The sequence below is a fragment of the Pelodiscus sinensis genome, chromosome 6 (genome assembly GCF_049634645.1).
Source record: "Pelodiscus sinensis isolate JC-2024 chromosome 6, ASM4963464v1, whole genome shotgun sequence".
Taxonomy (NCBI): domain Eukaryota; kingdom Metazoa; phylum Chordata; order Testudines; family Trionychidae; genus Pelodiscus; species Pelodiscus sinensis.
Window position 1 is genome coordinate 33,126,403 of NC_134716.1, and position 16,105 is coordinate 33,142,507.

At 42.5% G+C, this 16,105-nt stretch overlaps 1 protein-coding gene across 2 annotated transcripts in view; it reads right to left on the bottom strand.

The window, feature by feature from the left end:
* Positions 1–16,105, bottom strand: part of TRPM3 (transient receptor potential cation channel subfamily M member 3) — a 599,368-nt gene that overhangs the window by 110,838 nt on the left and 472,425 nt on the right. For both annotated transcript variants that reach the window (XM_075931703.1, XM_075931702.1), the window contains exon 8: positions 9,214–9,337. In XM_075931703.1, the coding sequence (XP_075787818.1) occupies positions 9,214–9,337 (124 nt within the window). The remainder of the gene's footprint in view (positions 1–9,213; positions 9,338–16,105) is intronic.

The window sequence follows — 16,105 nt, forward strand, 5'->3', positions numbered from 1 at the left end:
TGCCTTTTTTCAAAAGAGCTCTTTCTAAAAAAGGCATTCTTGAATGCAAACAGGGCTTTTTCGAAAGAGAGCATCCAGATTGCCTGGGCACTCTCTTTCAAAAAAGCAGATCGCTTTTTCGAAAGTCTTGTGGCTGTCTAGATGATCTCTTTCGAAAGAGGCTTGTCGTCTAGACATACCCTAAGGTGCCACAGGATTGTCTGTTTTTAAAGTTACAGACTAGCACAGCTACCCCTCTGAGACTTATTGACTAATTAGTTTTGTGATAAAATCTATCCTAGAATAACCTGATGAAGGACAGGACTAAAAACCATTAAAAAAAGTTTCTGACCTTATCTTCTTGAAATAGATGTTATAAAAAGTTCTAGATTATTGGCTATTGGTGCTTTTTGGCACTCAGACTACCTCACTTTGGTCAGACCCAGGTCTGACCAGCTCTCCTTATTGTAATGATTTGGGCTTCCCATGGCTACATTTGTCAAAGAGTTCACACAGCGTACACAGCAACTGCTCATTAAATTGCAGAACCCTTTTATCCCCTATTCTCTCTATTTATGCTTCAGCTGCATTTATGAGTTTTCAGGGCTACAGCCGAGCAATGCCTGTGCCCACTGTAATAAAGTGAGCCTCTCCAGAGCCCTTTAGTGTGCTGTTTACGAACTGACCCTATAATAATGCATCTATGACCCTAAGAGTCTCTCAGTGCCAAGAGGCAAGGGAGTTCTAGTGCACTGCTTTCAGTGTATAGCCATAAAGAATATCATGTCAGATGTTAAATGAAAGACTGCAACACCCTGATGAAAAATAGTGTCAAAAAGAAAATATGTTCCTAAAATGTGAGTCCAGGCAAGATTGAGAAATAATTAGCTGCCAGACAAAGGATGTGTCTTCACCTGTTTGCCACCAGTGAGTGTGAGGGGTGGTCCCGCTCCCTCCCTGAGGAACGTGGCCAGGAGAGAGGAGTGGGCTAAGAAGATGTCACTCTTCTTCCTGCTGCCAGTGAATGGAGGTCTCTGTCCTCTGCCACCAGCACCGGGTACCCCTGCTAGTCCTCCAAGCTGCCCCAAGGCTCTGGCCCCTTCTGCCCTCAGCTGCCCTCAGCTCATTCATGGCCCCTTCCCCCACCATCACCCCTGGCTGGAAATGCTACAGAAAGGCTTTGAGTGAGAACAAATCGTTTTTAGATGGTTGCTTAGCCTGTGAACATTAAGTTGAGTTTCTGGAAGGTACATTATGAATGTATAGGTAGCCTGTTCCCATTATTGTCCTTACACACCACTCTTTCAAATCTTACCCTCTGATAATACACGCCCGCCTGATTTCACTGAAAATCTCTCTCAGAGCTGTGATGTTACACAAGAACTGATCCTCAGCTGCTATGTACACTGTGCCATTTGGGGTAGCAAACAAGGTATTTCTGTCAGTAGCCAGTTACGGGGACTGGATATCAGAGGAGACTTCTGCAAGGTGCCTGGGACAAAGTTGCACCTGCCATTACTTTGCAATGCAAATTGAGGGCTAACATTACTGAAAGCATTTGCTTGGGTGGCTAACAGACAGGTGGGGTCAAGGAGCTGACACCTAATTAAGCATTAGCAAGTCTCTCTCTGGCTGGAGGTAGGGTGGTAACAAGATAACCTGGACACTATGGGAGAGCATCACATCATTTAGTTAAATGAAAAATTGTGATAAAAAGGAGCTGTGATTTGTTTGTGCCACTGCAGAGTTCTACCGAAAAGGATAAGCCCTTAGAGCTTCCTGCTGTTTGCTCTTGGCAAATATTTGAGTACCAGTGTGAAATCAGTTTATCAGGCAATGTTTTGTCTTGAGCATATAATCAGGAGGTCAGACAGAAAAAGAGCTGGAATAGATGCAGAAATAGGGAGCAGCAGGGGAGAAAGGCTGATGGTACAAGGTTGGTGAGGTCTCCACCCACTCAAGGGAATATATTGACTCTCTAAAGTAATTCAATTCCTCTTTCATTATTCTCTGTAAAAGTGTGACACACTCAGTCTTAAAAGGTCATTTACTTAAGATTCTTTAAAAAAATCTTTCACTGAAGTAACACCTTACTATCACTGAAAGATTAGTGACAAATTTAATCTATTTTTCTCTAGTTTATTTACATTGCACATTTGACAGCATATTATGTGTAGGTTAGTAGTGAATATGGCAATGATTCAAAAATAAGATAACATCTTTGTGTCAGCTGTCTCTCTAGTTGCCAATCCATGCCAGAGAGTTAACTGCAGCATCTCAGAGGTGACATACGTATGTAGCTATCTGCAAAGGGAATCAGAAATGGGCCTGAACAAAAAGGCCAGATTTAATACCTGGATGCAAACTTAACAGTTAGCTCTACAATGGTTTGTCTGGTCTTTTATAAATCTAGTTTACCCAACGGTATGAGATCCAGATCTGAATCTGAACCTTCCCAAAATTCTGAGTATTTAGATTCCATCCTTTTTACTCTGAATTACGAATTTGCCTCCAGAATGCTGATTCACACCCACACAAATATAAACTGCTTCAAGCAGGGGTGGGGAGTGAGACTTTAGTGAAGTATGTACGTAAGTTAGGAGGGTATAAAGTTTCTAGGGTAGGTTGCTCTCCCTTACAATAGCTGCCTCAGTACGAGTGTTGTGAGACTCTAGACTTGCATGAGGCTAGACCAAGCTAGAAAAGTTCTTAGTATTCCCACGAATGCTGCATACAAGTGTCCAAAGGGCACAGTGAGGTAGACCCTTTTCTTATTCTTTCTATGTGTAAGAGTGCATATTGTCAATCTGGCTCTTCTCAGGGTTCCTACTAATCTCATTTATCTGTGTATTAATACTGAGTACAGTATATTCCCATTGATCTGAAATGCTATTATCTGAACTTCCTCATTATCTGAATCCCTGGTCTTTCAATGAGAGAGAAATGCCTGCTGCAGTGTGCATCTCACTCTGGGGGCTGCAGCATTTGTGGATATGCTAAGAAACCATCAGCCAGAACTTGGGGGAGGATTAGCCTCCAATCAGAGGGGTGGCCATCCTGCAGCGGAATGGCAGGAAGCACTGTCACACGAGTGAATGAGTGGGGCTGTGGCAACGACACCGAAGAGGGCTCCCTGCTGTGACGCAGGGGCCGTGACATCCTGTTGCTGTGGTCCCGACTGGGCAGAGCATGGAGGGGTCTCTGTTCTGCTCCACCAGGACTACAGCTTGCCTGCTCTGCCTACAAGGATGGGATGTCACCAGCCCTGCTATCATGGAAGTGATCGAGTGGAACAAATCGGAGGCCCTTAGCCAGGATTCTGGGGATTATGAAGAGGACAAGCCCCCAGCTGTGGGGTAGGCAACTCTGCTGCTGCATGGCTCCTGCCTTCTTGATGAACTGAACTCCTGATTTGCCTGAATAAGATCTATGTCCCCTCATGCTATTTGGGTAATTGGGAGCCAAAGGGAGTACAGTGTGTCAGGCAGGCACTAAAAAATTCCAGGGATGCCTCTACTGTTCGGAGGGGGGTGATGATAGAGCTGAACATCATCATGCTTGCAGACAGGATTTAAGCAGCTACGTGCCACAAATGTCCCTAGAGAGATGTAGTGAATTATCTTTGTATTCATGGGCATGTGAAGATGAATTTTTTCCTTATTACATCCCAGCCCAATCCTCTCTTGTGTTGTCTGAGCTACAGCAGGGCTATATGGGGCAGCCCTTAGCTACAGAAAGGCAGCTCTTAGCTCTAGCAGGGCGCTATGGGACAGCCTTTATGCACACTAGCTTCTTTTGGCCTCTGGGATGATCCCATACTGACAAGGAACACCCTTGCCTGCCAGGTTGATGAGACATAAAACGGTGTAACACCTGTGTGATTTAACATCAGACAATATGACTGGGAGCAAGGGAATGTTTTAAAATTCTAATTCCCTTATATCTAATATATAAAGGAGAATGTTTGTATGTTTGTGCTCTAATAACGTGGACACTATAAGAGCGATCGCAACCAAACTTTCCATGGGACAACCTTTCCTCCAGGCGAAGGTTTTAAGGTACTGTGGGAGGGAAGAGATGAGAGACCAACACCTCTCCGCGGGGCTGCATGGAGCTTGGCAGCACGGGGAAAAGCAGCTTCCCCGCCATTGCTGGAAGCATATGGAGACCCCTCTTCAATAGTGCAATTGGCTCAGGGCCCAACGGCCAACCAATGGGTGGGCGGGTTGCTGTCAGGGCTCGCTCTAGGCAGAGGGGGCGAGGCTGGTGTTACCGCTCAGCTGCCACTTTGAAAAACTGTCTGGAAGGATGCGCATGAATGGGGGGAGGGAATGAATGGGGGGGGGGGGCTTTTCCAGGGGGGCTGGGCTGTTGGGGGTGAGTGGGGAGTAGGACAGGATGGGGGGGTTGGATCATTGGGGAGCAGGCTGGTCTGGGGGGGACTGGGCTGTTGGGGGCGAGTGGGGAGTAGGACAGGATGGGAGGGTTGGATCATTGGGGAGCAGGCTGGTCTGGGGGGGCTGGGCTGTTGGGGGCAAGTAGGGAGTAGGACAGGATTGGGGGGTTGGATCATTGGGGAGCAGGCTGGTCTGGGGGGGCTGGGCTATTGGGTGCAAGTGGGGAGTAGGACAGGATTGGGGGGTTGGATCATTGGGGAGCAGGCTGGTCTGGGGGGGCTGGGCTGTTGGGGGTGAGTGGGGAGTAGGACAGGATGGGGGGGTTGGATCATTGGGGAGCAGGCTGGTCTGGGGGGCTGGGCTGTTGGGGGCGAGTGGGGAGTAGGACAGGATGGGGGGGTTGGATCATTGGGGAGCAGGCTGGTCTGGGGGGGCTGGGTCATTGGGAGCAAGTGGGGGGAGGGCAGGATTGTGGGGGGGGCTGGACAGTTGGGGTCGAGTGGGGGGAGGGCAGGATTGTAGGGGGATGAAGCAAGTGGGGCTACACAGTCCTGCAGGGAGTGAGCGAGAAATGAAGCCCATGGCGGGGGGGAGGAGGAGGGGAAGGAGGAGGTGCCTCCTTTGAGGGGCACTAGCCCAAGGGGCAGCACTGGATGATGCTGGGTGTGAGAGAAATTAATCCAGGGTGGAGGGGGGACCCCTCAAATCTGGGCACTGGTCCTGGGTTTGATACTGGATGGTGTGTGTGTGAGTGAGTGAGTGAGTGAGTGAGATGCAGTCCGTGGGAGGGGAAGCTGGTCAAGGGGGTGGTGTTGGAGGAAGGACTATAGAGGTGCCAGCAGGCTCAGGTAGTTGACTCATAGTTTCATCAAAAAAGATGGGAGAAGAGTTTGAGGTGTCACCTTGAAATCTCTCAGATTCAGTAGGGCCAGCCCCATTGATTGAGGCATCCCTATACTCAGCTCTTGGATGAGTATTTGCAGACCCAGCATGCTTATCCCCTACTTCCCTACCAAAAAAACATTAGCTTCTACAAGGATATTTAGCAAAAATACCATCTGATAGGAAGCAAAACATTGCACTATTGAAGAGGGGCCTCCATATGCTTCCAGCAATGGTGGGAAAACAAGCCATGGTGATGTGGGGGCTCTCCCTTCCACTGTGCTTTTAATGGCTCCAAACTCATGACATGGGAAGAAAACAGAGATACAGTTTCTATTGTGACTTTTGTATCTAAGTTTGCCAAGTCAAATAGCTCTGATTCTCAACATTGAAATGCCTCTTTTTTGAGTCAGAGATTTTGTTTTATGCAGCAGTAGAAAAGCATGGGGGTCTGCCATAATGGCCAGATGTCAGGTACTGGCAGCTGCTGTGTGACTGGAGGTTGTCAGGACCAGCTTCTTTTTTTCTAAATTTTGCTCCTCTGGTTTCCTGGACTACACCATGTAAGTCCAGCTAGCTAATTCATATTTGAAGATCCTCCTAATCTCTGCATTTCTCTCAGGCAAGGTAAAATGAACAAAATAAACTTGTTAAAGGATACTCCAAAATGTGCTTCAACTGCTAAAATGCAGGAGAAACTGAAATACCATAAAATGCACATATTTCTTCAGAATGTGTGTGTGTAATTTCTGTTTAATCTTCTATTTCTCTCCATTATATCCATATAATCTATTCTCCATTTTCTTAGGCTTTCCCATCTAATCTCTGTTCTCTTTGACCTAGCTCTTCCCTTTCCCTTCTGACCTATTGCTTCTTCCCTCCGTGCGTGCGTGTTCTTTCTCCTTTCTCTCTGTGTGCACATATGCAGCATGGCTCATTTTAAAGACCAAATGGTTCTTCCAAAAAACAAATGTCTTCAGTGAGAGCTCCTTTTTGATCCAAGGGGGGAAAACTGGCCCTCACACATTGAGGGTTCAAGTGTTTCTGCCAGGAAAGTTTCATTATTTGATTGCCTGAATATTTTATGCTCTGCAAAGTTGATCTGGGTCTTCCTAAGGAAGATGTTTCTGTTAGTGATTGGCAAGTGATGCTGCATGCAGAAGTGAAGATGCAGCAGTATATCTGGCAACTTCATTTTTATTATAGTTGGCATCTCTATAGTTTTGTTATAGGACTGGGACAACACTGCTTGGCATGCCCATAAATGCTTGGCAACCATAAAGAAGAGGGAAGGGAGCAAGTATTTCTGTAATATTGACACTGTAATCAAGGTTGTACCTTATGTACAGCAGCTATAATAATTTAATTAAGAGACAAGTACAGATGTTATGAAGCAAAACTGCTAGCCAATGCTACATGGGAATTCATAGGCAACACTGTTTGGATTTTCAAATGGAAATAATCAAGCTCAGTAGGGTATGAAGATGCTAGTAAACTGCAGAAAAATAAATGTATCTTTTTAAATCAGATTGTATCCGTTCTTTTCAGAAGTGGTGATTTGAGCAAAGTACTGCAAGCTATCTACAACCTGAAATTTCAGGAATACATTTGGACTGATGTGACTCTACAGTGGAATTTAGAATTATTGCGTTATAAAATAAAAGTCTCAATTCAGTCAGCCTGTCAAAAATCAAGGTTAATAGCATTTAATACATTCAGTCCATTTAAATGAATAATAATAAATACCTAGCTCTAATATTGCACTTTTCATCAGTAAATCTGAAAGCACTTTACAAAGGAGGTAAGCATTATTAGCTCCATTTTACAGGTGAAGAAATGGAGTGACATGTCTTGCTTTACAGGCCTGGAGCTGAGCTAGGGATAGAATCCAAATCTCCTGAGTCTCTGTCCAGATCTCCACCCATGAGACCACGTTGCCTTAAAGTTTTAGCAGTTTTTTAGGCTAGTGACTTAACCAGTATTTAAAGGGTGGTAATATTCAGAAAAGTTAATTGTGGCTTGGTGGGTTTTAATGCTTATGGTTTGATATTAAAATGTGTTCAGTTCACAAGTAAACAATTTTTTTTAAGGGAGAGCCTACACAGTCAACTTCAGGTCTCCAAATGAGCTTGTTCTCTCCTCACACATCACCACCAAAGGTTCTACAGGCTGAATGGTGCTTGTAGTGACACATGTGCAACACCCTGCCTTCAAATTGAGTTCTTATTGACAGCTGGGCAATGCTTCTCTTCAGTGGGTTTGCACAGATGCAACTGGTAGGAATTTAAGAAACAATATGGCTGATGATACATGAAATGGAACAACAGTGGTGTTCTTTTAACTGGGTTAGACTTTGCCCAGGGTAGAATACATGCAAGGAGCAGGTCTGCTGGGTTAGGAAAGTGCCTTTTTAAATAGTCACTTCTTTAAATCAGCAACGTTCAAACAAAATCATCTATAGTATTATTGGAGTTGTATTGTAGTATGAGTACCCGACTCTTCTGTTGCACATTTTTGTGAATTGTTTACAGAATGAGCCAAATTATATTGCTACCTTAAAGTCAGTAAGTTCTCTGAGATTGTACAGGTTTAAAGAAATGAGCCCTAAATACTAGCATCAGTTTCCTAATACTAGCACCAGTTGCTGTTTTAGCTCCAGGTTATTCTTACCCGGGGGTGAGCAAATACAGCCTCATGCCAAACGTTCAGATCTGGCCCACCACAATGCTCTGAACTGCCAATGTCCAGTGGGCTGGCTCTCTGTCTGCTGTGCCTGTACATACTGCTCAAAGCAGCTGGCTGCTGGGACCATGGTGTGCATCCCTGTGTGGTGCTCCCCTCGGCGGGAATCTCTGTGAGTTGCCCCAGCCCCTGCACAATCCTCGTGGTCAGCCAATGGGGCCTGCCTGGGCTATGCTTGCAGGTGCATGCAGCAAGTGGAGACCTCTCCAAAGGGTTTACTGTAAAGATACACACACCATGGCCTGAGAAGCCAGCCGCTTTGAGTGGCATGTGGGGGTGTGGCAGGCCAGGAGCCTGTCTAATGTCCCACTGGCCTGCTGGCTGGGAGCCATCAACAATGAGTGCCCTCTGGGCACCTGGCACTCCACCCCCTCCTGAACTCCACCTCTTTGTCCCAGTTCACAACTCCCTCCTGACCCTCCTCCTACTCCCATCCCACAGGTCAGAGTCTTCCCCTGCATCCAAATCGTGCACCCCTCCTGTACCCCAAACCCCCACCCAAGCTCCCTTCTGCACAACCTCCATCCAGACCCCAGACCTCCTCCATTAATATCCTGGAAAAGTACAGCCCTTGACCACTTCCCACATTTTTGGAGTGGGCCCACCATAAAAAAAATTATTGCTCATCTCTGCTCTTATTTATTCACGCCCCTGCCCACATACTGCTTGAAATTTAAGACACACAATGTGTGAATTCTTTACTGCTTCATTGTCACTTGAAATGAGAATAAATGCTAAAAACTAAAAGGCCTAAGCCTCCTGCCTTAATGGGAGCAGAGCTCTTATCAGCACGAATAGCATTTGTGTGTGTGTACAGATGGCATGGATGGCAAGAAAGCATCAGCAAGTGATCTTCTGATTAAGATATACCAACACCATTAGCAGGCACATGTTGTTTTGTCAGTCACATTATGGACATCAGAAAACATGCACAACACCATTCACAAAGCAAAACAGAGAAGCCACTTCAATGCTAAAATACATGATGTAAATACAGTGCCTAAGCTAATGAGTAAATAAGATGAGACATCAATTGAAAATATTTCAGAAATAAAAGGACTTGTAAGGGGCAGTGAAAAATCTCTCCATATGCATTCAAAGCTGCCTAGGAAGTTTGCACATCCAGATCTCTGAGTGACTTTAGAAAATATCAGTCATGATGAGGAATTGCATTTAGGTCCCTTACTTCAGATTTAGAAAACCATTCACATACCAGCTCCTTTTTCTTCATGCACTCCATGAGGATTATGAAGAGATGCTGTGCCTGGGTTCGAGTGTAGGTAAAAGTCTTCTGGATAGTGACTAGTAACTGGTCCCTCAAAGACTCATTGATAAGTCTGAAATTCAGAAAAGCAGAGAAAATACAGAAGTGTATAATTAAAACCGGCAATGAAAAGGATTAGTGTCAAATGAATGGCCAAGGGGATAAGAATTAGAAAACAAAGTGTTAAAAGTTCATTCTTTTAGCACAGGACTGAAAGGCAGAGGTTTCCTAAAAGTGTCATAAAATGCTGTGCTGGGAAAACATGTTGTTCTTAACACAGTGGAATGGTCCTTTACCTCTAGATTTGATTTCAGGTCCCAGATATTTCCTGACAGAAGTCACTTGAGTCTACCAGCTATGGGGTATTTCATAATGAAAGCAAGTTGACAGCCTGGCTTTGACGCATACTGGGATTTCAGGACGAGCTGAACACACAGTTCTGCCAGCGGGCTTGCAGAAACTCAGTGAAGGGTTCTGCTGGTGGAGCTTTGGGGACTTTTTAAATTTTGTCTCTCTGTTTTTAGTGAATATTTTTTTGTTGTAGTTTAATAAATCATAATATACCATATGAATTACAGCAAAGGAACAACCATATTTCCCAATATTAACATATTTAAAACACAGGTTGTACAGTAGGTTTTATATGCTACTATGATGAATGACATATTTTACTCTGGATAAGTCTAAGTCAGGCTGGTACTGAGAGATGCAAAGTGGCCACAACATGCAAAGGGTAAAATTTTCAGTGTCTATGCTACAATAAAATCTCTGTTGCATGGCTCATGGGTAGCCCTTGGCAGCCGGTTTAGGCATGCAGGGCTATAAAACTTCAGTGTAGACATTTGGGCTTGGGCTGGTGTCCAGGCTGTGAGACTCCGTGATGAGGGAGGGTCTCAGTACATGAGCTCCAACCTGATCCTGAATGTTTACACTGCTGTTTTTAAGTGTGCAGCCAGAGCCAGTAGACCCAGACTCGGAGTGCCAAGATTTATTACTACTATGTGGACATAACCCTATCTGACTGGAGAGTCTCAGTGGGCACTTCTGGAACGTTTATCCTTAATCATCATTTGTCAATTGTGCAGCTGAACACTTGATCTTTCAGATGAAATTTAAAACTGAATTACTGGCTACCTGTTTCCAGTGGCTATCCCCTCTGCACTTTTTGCCAGAGTAAAGGTGTTGATTTCACTGTTATACCAAGTTCTAGAGTACAGGCAGTCCCTGGGTTACATGGATCCGACTTACATCAGATCCCTACTTACAAACGGGGTGAGGCAACCCCGCACTAGTTGCTTCCCCCCAGCAGACCAGGGAGATGCGAAGCTAGCGCCCCCCCCACCACCAGCAGACCAGGGAGACGCGGAGCGGCTTTTCTCAGCAGACACCTCATCTTGAGAATAAAGGACTGAGGGAAGTGTGGTGTGGGAGAATAAAACTGAGCTCTGGAGAAATGTTTGGCTAGAGTTTCCCCTATACTATGTACCAGTTCCAACTTACATACAAATTCAACTTAAGAACAAACCTATAGTCCCTATCTTGTACGTAACCCGGGGACTGCCTGTAGTTTCTCTCAACTCCATTTGCAAATTTTAATTATATTTCTTTTCTCTTCCTGTCTTAAATTGTTGTAGAGGACTGATCTGTCACTGTCAAAAGGGAAGTCACAGTCCACACTGGAGGTGGTTACATTTCAGTAGCTGAGAGTAATTCATGTTTGTCCTCTATGTAAAGTCCATAAAGTGCTTTAGTATCCTCTAAGGCAAGACAGAGTGACCTAAAATTGCAGTGTCAGTATTACTCATTTAACGGGACTTCTAACAAATTACCATCAAACCACAGTGAGGGCACAATCTGTTGTAAGATACTGTAAATCATCTGTATGGATGACTTGCCACATTAAAAATAAACACACACCAAACTTCTTAAACTTCCAGATATTGTGCTTGACTGCTGTTGGAATAAGCAAATACTTCTACATGTAAGTTTGTTACAATATATTAACAATATTACTGATATGCTGGCATATACTTTTGCATCATTAGCATACATATGTAGAACAATGATGAAGCTGTTGACCAATAATGTGGTACTAGTGAATCCCCTCAAAGACTTATAGGGCCAAATCTTGCTGAAATCTTGATTTAAGCACAAGTTCTGACCAAGTAAAGATGAAGTTATTCAGGATCTAGTCTCTGGGCAATATAATGTGATAAAATTAGTCATCAGTTGAAACAGATATTGAACATTATGATATTTTAGTAATGAAAGATGGTGTTATTATAATTTATGGAATCAGTAGTAAAAGCAGTCTAAAATTCTGAAGTATGTGGAAAACTTGCCAAAGTCAGGACTGCTGTAATATTTTGCATGAGCCAGCTAAGAAATTAACAAATATAGAAGATGTGAGGAAAGTCTACAGTAGATAGTTGTCGTCTCTGAAAATACAGCTTTGATGTTCTACATAAAATAAGCATGATTATCCAAGAATATAGTAGAAGGTAGCAAATAACTGGAGATCATAAACATTTTACATAGCTGAGTGAACTCTGAATGTATAAGTGATATGGTCATATCAGAAGAAATGGATCTTCAGATAGTAGTTGTCCTTATCATGGAGATTAAATTCTGGAGAAGAATAGGGGAAACCTATTAAGCTACTTTGGTTATTTAGAAAAACAGTCTGTGAATACATTTAATTTTGTATTTAGCTGTTTATATCCCACATTTTGCTTACGGATTCTTTCCTGAAGTAGACAGTCACTGAATAGGGAAAGGAAGAGTTAAAATAAATTACCTAGTGACTGAACCCAACCAAGAAATCATATGCAAGATTTGCTTTTGGTAAGTTCAAGATTTTACCTTCCTTTCGGAGTACAAATTTTAGTACTTAACATCAAAATGAAATAATACTGCATGCAGCTATGAACTGAGTATATGAACTGAGCTTCTGGATAGTAGAGGGCTTGATAATTGAAACAATTAATTTATTGTCCTGGATACAACATAGTTACTCTTAATATCTTACAAATTAGTGGGTTAAGTAAATTAGGAAATGTATCTTTTGAAATGTGAAAGCCTCCATACTAATGCAGTTTTCTCATTTAAAATGTTGTAGTTTTCCAGCTTATTAGATGAGTCAATGTTTTAGTGCAAGTCAATGTTAATCAAATACGGAGTATGAGAACCAGAAAATCTTCACAGCTCCCATTTTATGTTAGATATAACAAAGGTTTATGATTTTAAAATCTTGTAGCAATTGCAGTGAGGTAGCAGAGTATGTAATAGTCAGAGATGGCTTAAGGTAATTGCTTTGGGATATACAAACATGGCTTGCAAATATCAAACAAAGTTGCAGCATCACATGCTCTCCTTCACAAAATACAGGGGTGCAGAAATGAATCAGAGCTGCAAAAAATCACCACAAAATGGAGTTGGAAACATCTTCTCATTAGAACTGGTTGGAAATTTTTTCCATAAAGTGTTTTTAAGGGCCAAATGCTCATTTGTCAAACTAAAACTTGCATCAGGTAGGTTTCTGAGGTCTCAGATGAAATTTCTCATCAAAGCCAGAGAGAAAGAAAGCACTACCCCAGAACAGAACTCTGCTCTCCATCAGAGATTTGATCCTGGGTCTCCCACATCTCTGTGAAGTATCCTAACATCTGGGATATTGGCTGTTCTATACACATAATGAATGTAATTCCATCTGCTCCGGGGCCACTCATCCTTGATACCAGCATGCCTACTCCCCCTATGAAAATCTAAACATTATCCAGAGGGTACTGCACAAGAAGGGGCATGGAGATAATACTGTGAAAGTAGATGAAACTCCTTCCATGTGGGAAGAGTAGAGAACTCTCAATGTGCAGCTCTCAAACATGAGGATCTTGGCGGCACAATCTGGGCCACTGCATGGAAGCATCTGTAATAAGATGCCACAATATATGAAAATGTGAGCAACTTCTCTGCATTCCTTGTGCAGTGCATCACTGCAGTTAGCACACAGCTGATATTCAACTATGTACACAACTATACTTACACCCAAACCAGCTAGTCTTCAATACACCGAAACACATAGTTTTGTTCATAGTCAAACATAATTCTTATGGTGCAAGTTAGTATGTGGATTACATAAACAGTGCCAAGCCTCATTCAGGAAAAACTTTTCAAAATTAAAGGAAATTTTGATTTAGTAAAAACCGAATAAAAAGGGTCTTATGGTCTAAAATGGTGTAGAAAGGGCAAATATTTTAAAAAAATGTTTCCTAATCCAGCAAGGGTGCCTTAACATGTGTTATTCCATCTTATAATGAGAAAAATGTTCAGTAAAGGGCAGTTGATATTATTAAAACCCTTACTGGAAAAGATGTGAAGCATGTGAAACAACTCAGAATCTGTAATAAGATGTGATGTGGCCTATGGACAAATATAAAAAACATTTCCAAAACTCTTTTAGTCTCTAACCAGACCACAGTAAATTTCTAAAAACAAAATTAGCTCCAAATCCTGAAATTTTACTTAGAGTGTTGTCAGCTTTCCTTCAGGCAAACTTCTTGAGCATGAATTTGCCTCAGTAAGCACTGAGTGAAAACAGGACAAGACTTTCAAGGTCTGGCCCATAATTTTTTAAAACATCCTTTGTATGTATTAAAATTACCCAGGCCATATCATGCCACAGATTGTTTTTAAAAGCAAAGCCCAGATGAAACTAATGCAGTTCCTTTTTTAAACAACAGCGGCATGAATTGACAGTCTAAGGGTGTGTCTAGACTACCTAGTTTTGTCGACAAAAGTGGACTTTTGTCAACAAAACAATACCAGCGTCTACACTACCGCAGAGTTCTGTCGACATAACGTCGACAGAACTCCGCGGTTTTGTCGACGCTGGTATACCTCATTTTACGAGGCAAAACACCTTCTGTCGACAGAGTTCTGTCGACAGATGGTGTTATTGCCTGTAACATTGCGTCCAGACTACGGAGTTCTGTCGACAAAGCGGCTTGCTTTGTCGACAGAACTCCATGTGTCTGGACGCAAATTGTCGACGGAAGTTTTGTCGACATTATCTGTTGACAAAACTTCCGTCGACAAAACGCGGTAGTCTAGACGTACCGTAAGTTTTCAAACTGGTGGTTTGTATGATTTATCATGTGATCTGTCACTAATTTTCAATGCTTATAAATATGCTTATTTATAGCAGAGTGGTTTGTAGGCCTATGGTCAGCCTTAATATTTTCTTATTCAGTGTCTTGGCGATATAGCAAACTGAAAATAATTATACCAGAAAGAGAAACAAAAACACCAGGGCTAATAACTTTCTACTTCTAATAAAGCATACATAGGAATGTCAGCTAAGATTTGTGTTAAATGTGAAATAATTTGGTTCAAGGCTAAACCTTATTTCCTATGTATGACCCTAAAAGTGCTAGAAGCTGTTCAAATCAAATATCCTTGACTGCACTGGATGCAATTATATTGTACACTGTTAATTGTTTTATATATATTTAAAATGCACATATAAACAAAGCATAAGCAAACCATGTAATTGTACTAGCATCTGCAACAAAATCAGGCAATTACACATGCAGTTACCTGCTTAGCGCTCACAACTTTTTGTTTCACATATACAAATTAGCACAGCACCCATTTCTGAAATACAGCCCTCTACGTGGAAGTTTAAGAGGCATCATTTCATACTTTGTTGTCCTAGTGCAGTTTTGGGTCTCTAATAGCTTCTGTTTTATGTATTGAATATCTAAAATCATAGCAAAAGGAGGATCTGCTGCCACATTGATCCCTTGAAAATATGGTCAAGGAACAGTATTCTTGTAAAGTTGATGTTTCTTCTTTGGAAAGAATATTAAATACTAGTATCAGCGATTATCTCTGATTCAGGGCTGCCTGATCCTGGCACAAGTAAGGGTTGGGATTTCAGGTGACCGCAGGATTGCTCTCTCATGGCCCTCCCGGTGTCCAGCTCCAACAAGCCTGTCTCTCTCATATGCTGGGCTAGAGGGATGGTGTAAGGCCACTTTGTACTGCTTTGGGTAATCCAACCCATAACCTGCACCTTAGTCTTTCCCTTTAGTCATCAGCTGTATTTTTATCTTTGATGACAGATTTCCTCCTCATCACCTGTTTGAACCCTGAATAATCTGTCATGTTGTTGCATGACATCTCAGGAGCATGGTATAAATAGGGTTGGCAGATGGTTTAACCAAAAATACTGAACACTCTCCTCCCCCCCCAAAACAAGCAAACAAAAAACACAGAAGAAAAAATTCTGTTGAGAAAAAAAGGGAGAGACTAAAGTTGTTGAGCGAAAAAAAAAGGCCCCTTTAATAAATGATTTTGGTGCTTTTTGGCCCTAACAGGCTGCCAGCAGCTGTCCGCTATTTTGTCTTCCTGCTCCTCACCAGGTAAGCACCTGGGATTTTCACCTCCTGTCTGGTAAAAAAAAAAAAAAAAAAAAATCAGAAAATACCAGACATATTAGGTGTCTGGTATTTTCTGTTTTTTTTTTTTTTTTTTTTTTTTTAAACCAGACAGGAGGCAAAAATACCAGACTGTCCAGGTCAATACCGGACACCTGGCAACCCTAGGTATAAGACAACTTTGTTGATGTTTTATTCTTCTCCCTAATTTTCTTTAGATTTCTCTCTTTGGTTTGATTATTTACTTTGCCTGAGAGAGGTAATTTTTTGGGGGGCAGAGGGAAGGGGTCTTTATCTGTGAAACTGATGAATTCCCAGATTCCATTTTTGTAAACAATAAAACAACTGGGAGTAAAGCTTTGTTAGTAGATATCTCATTATCTATTCCATTCTTGCTAAGGAAA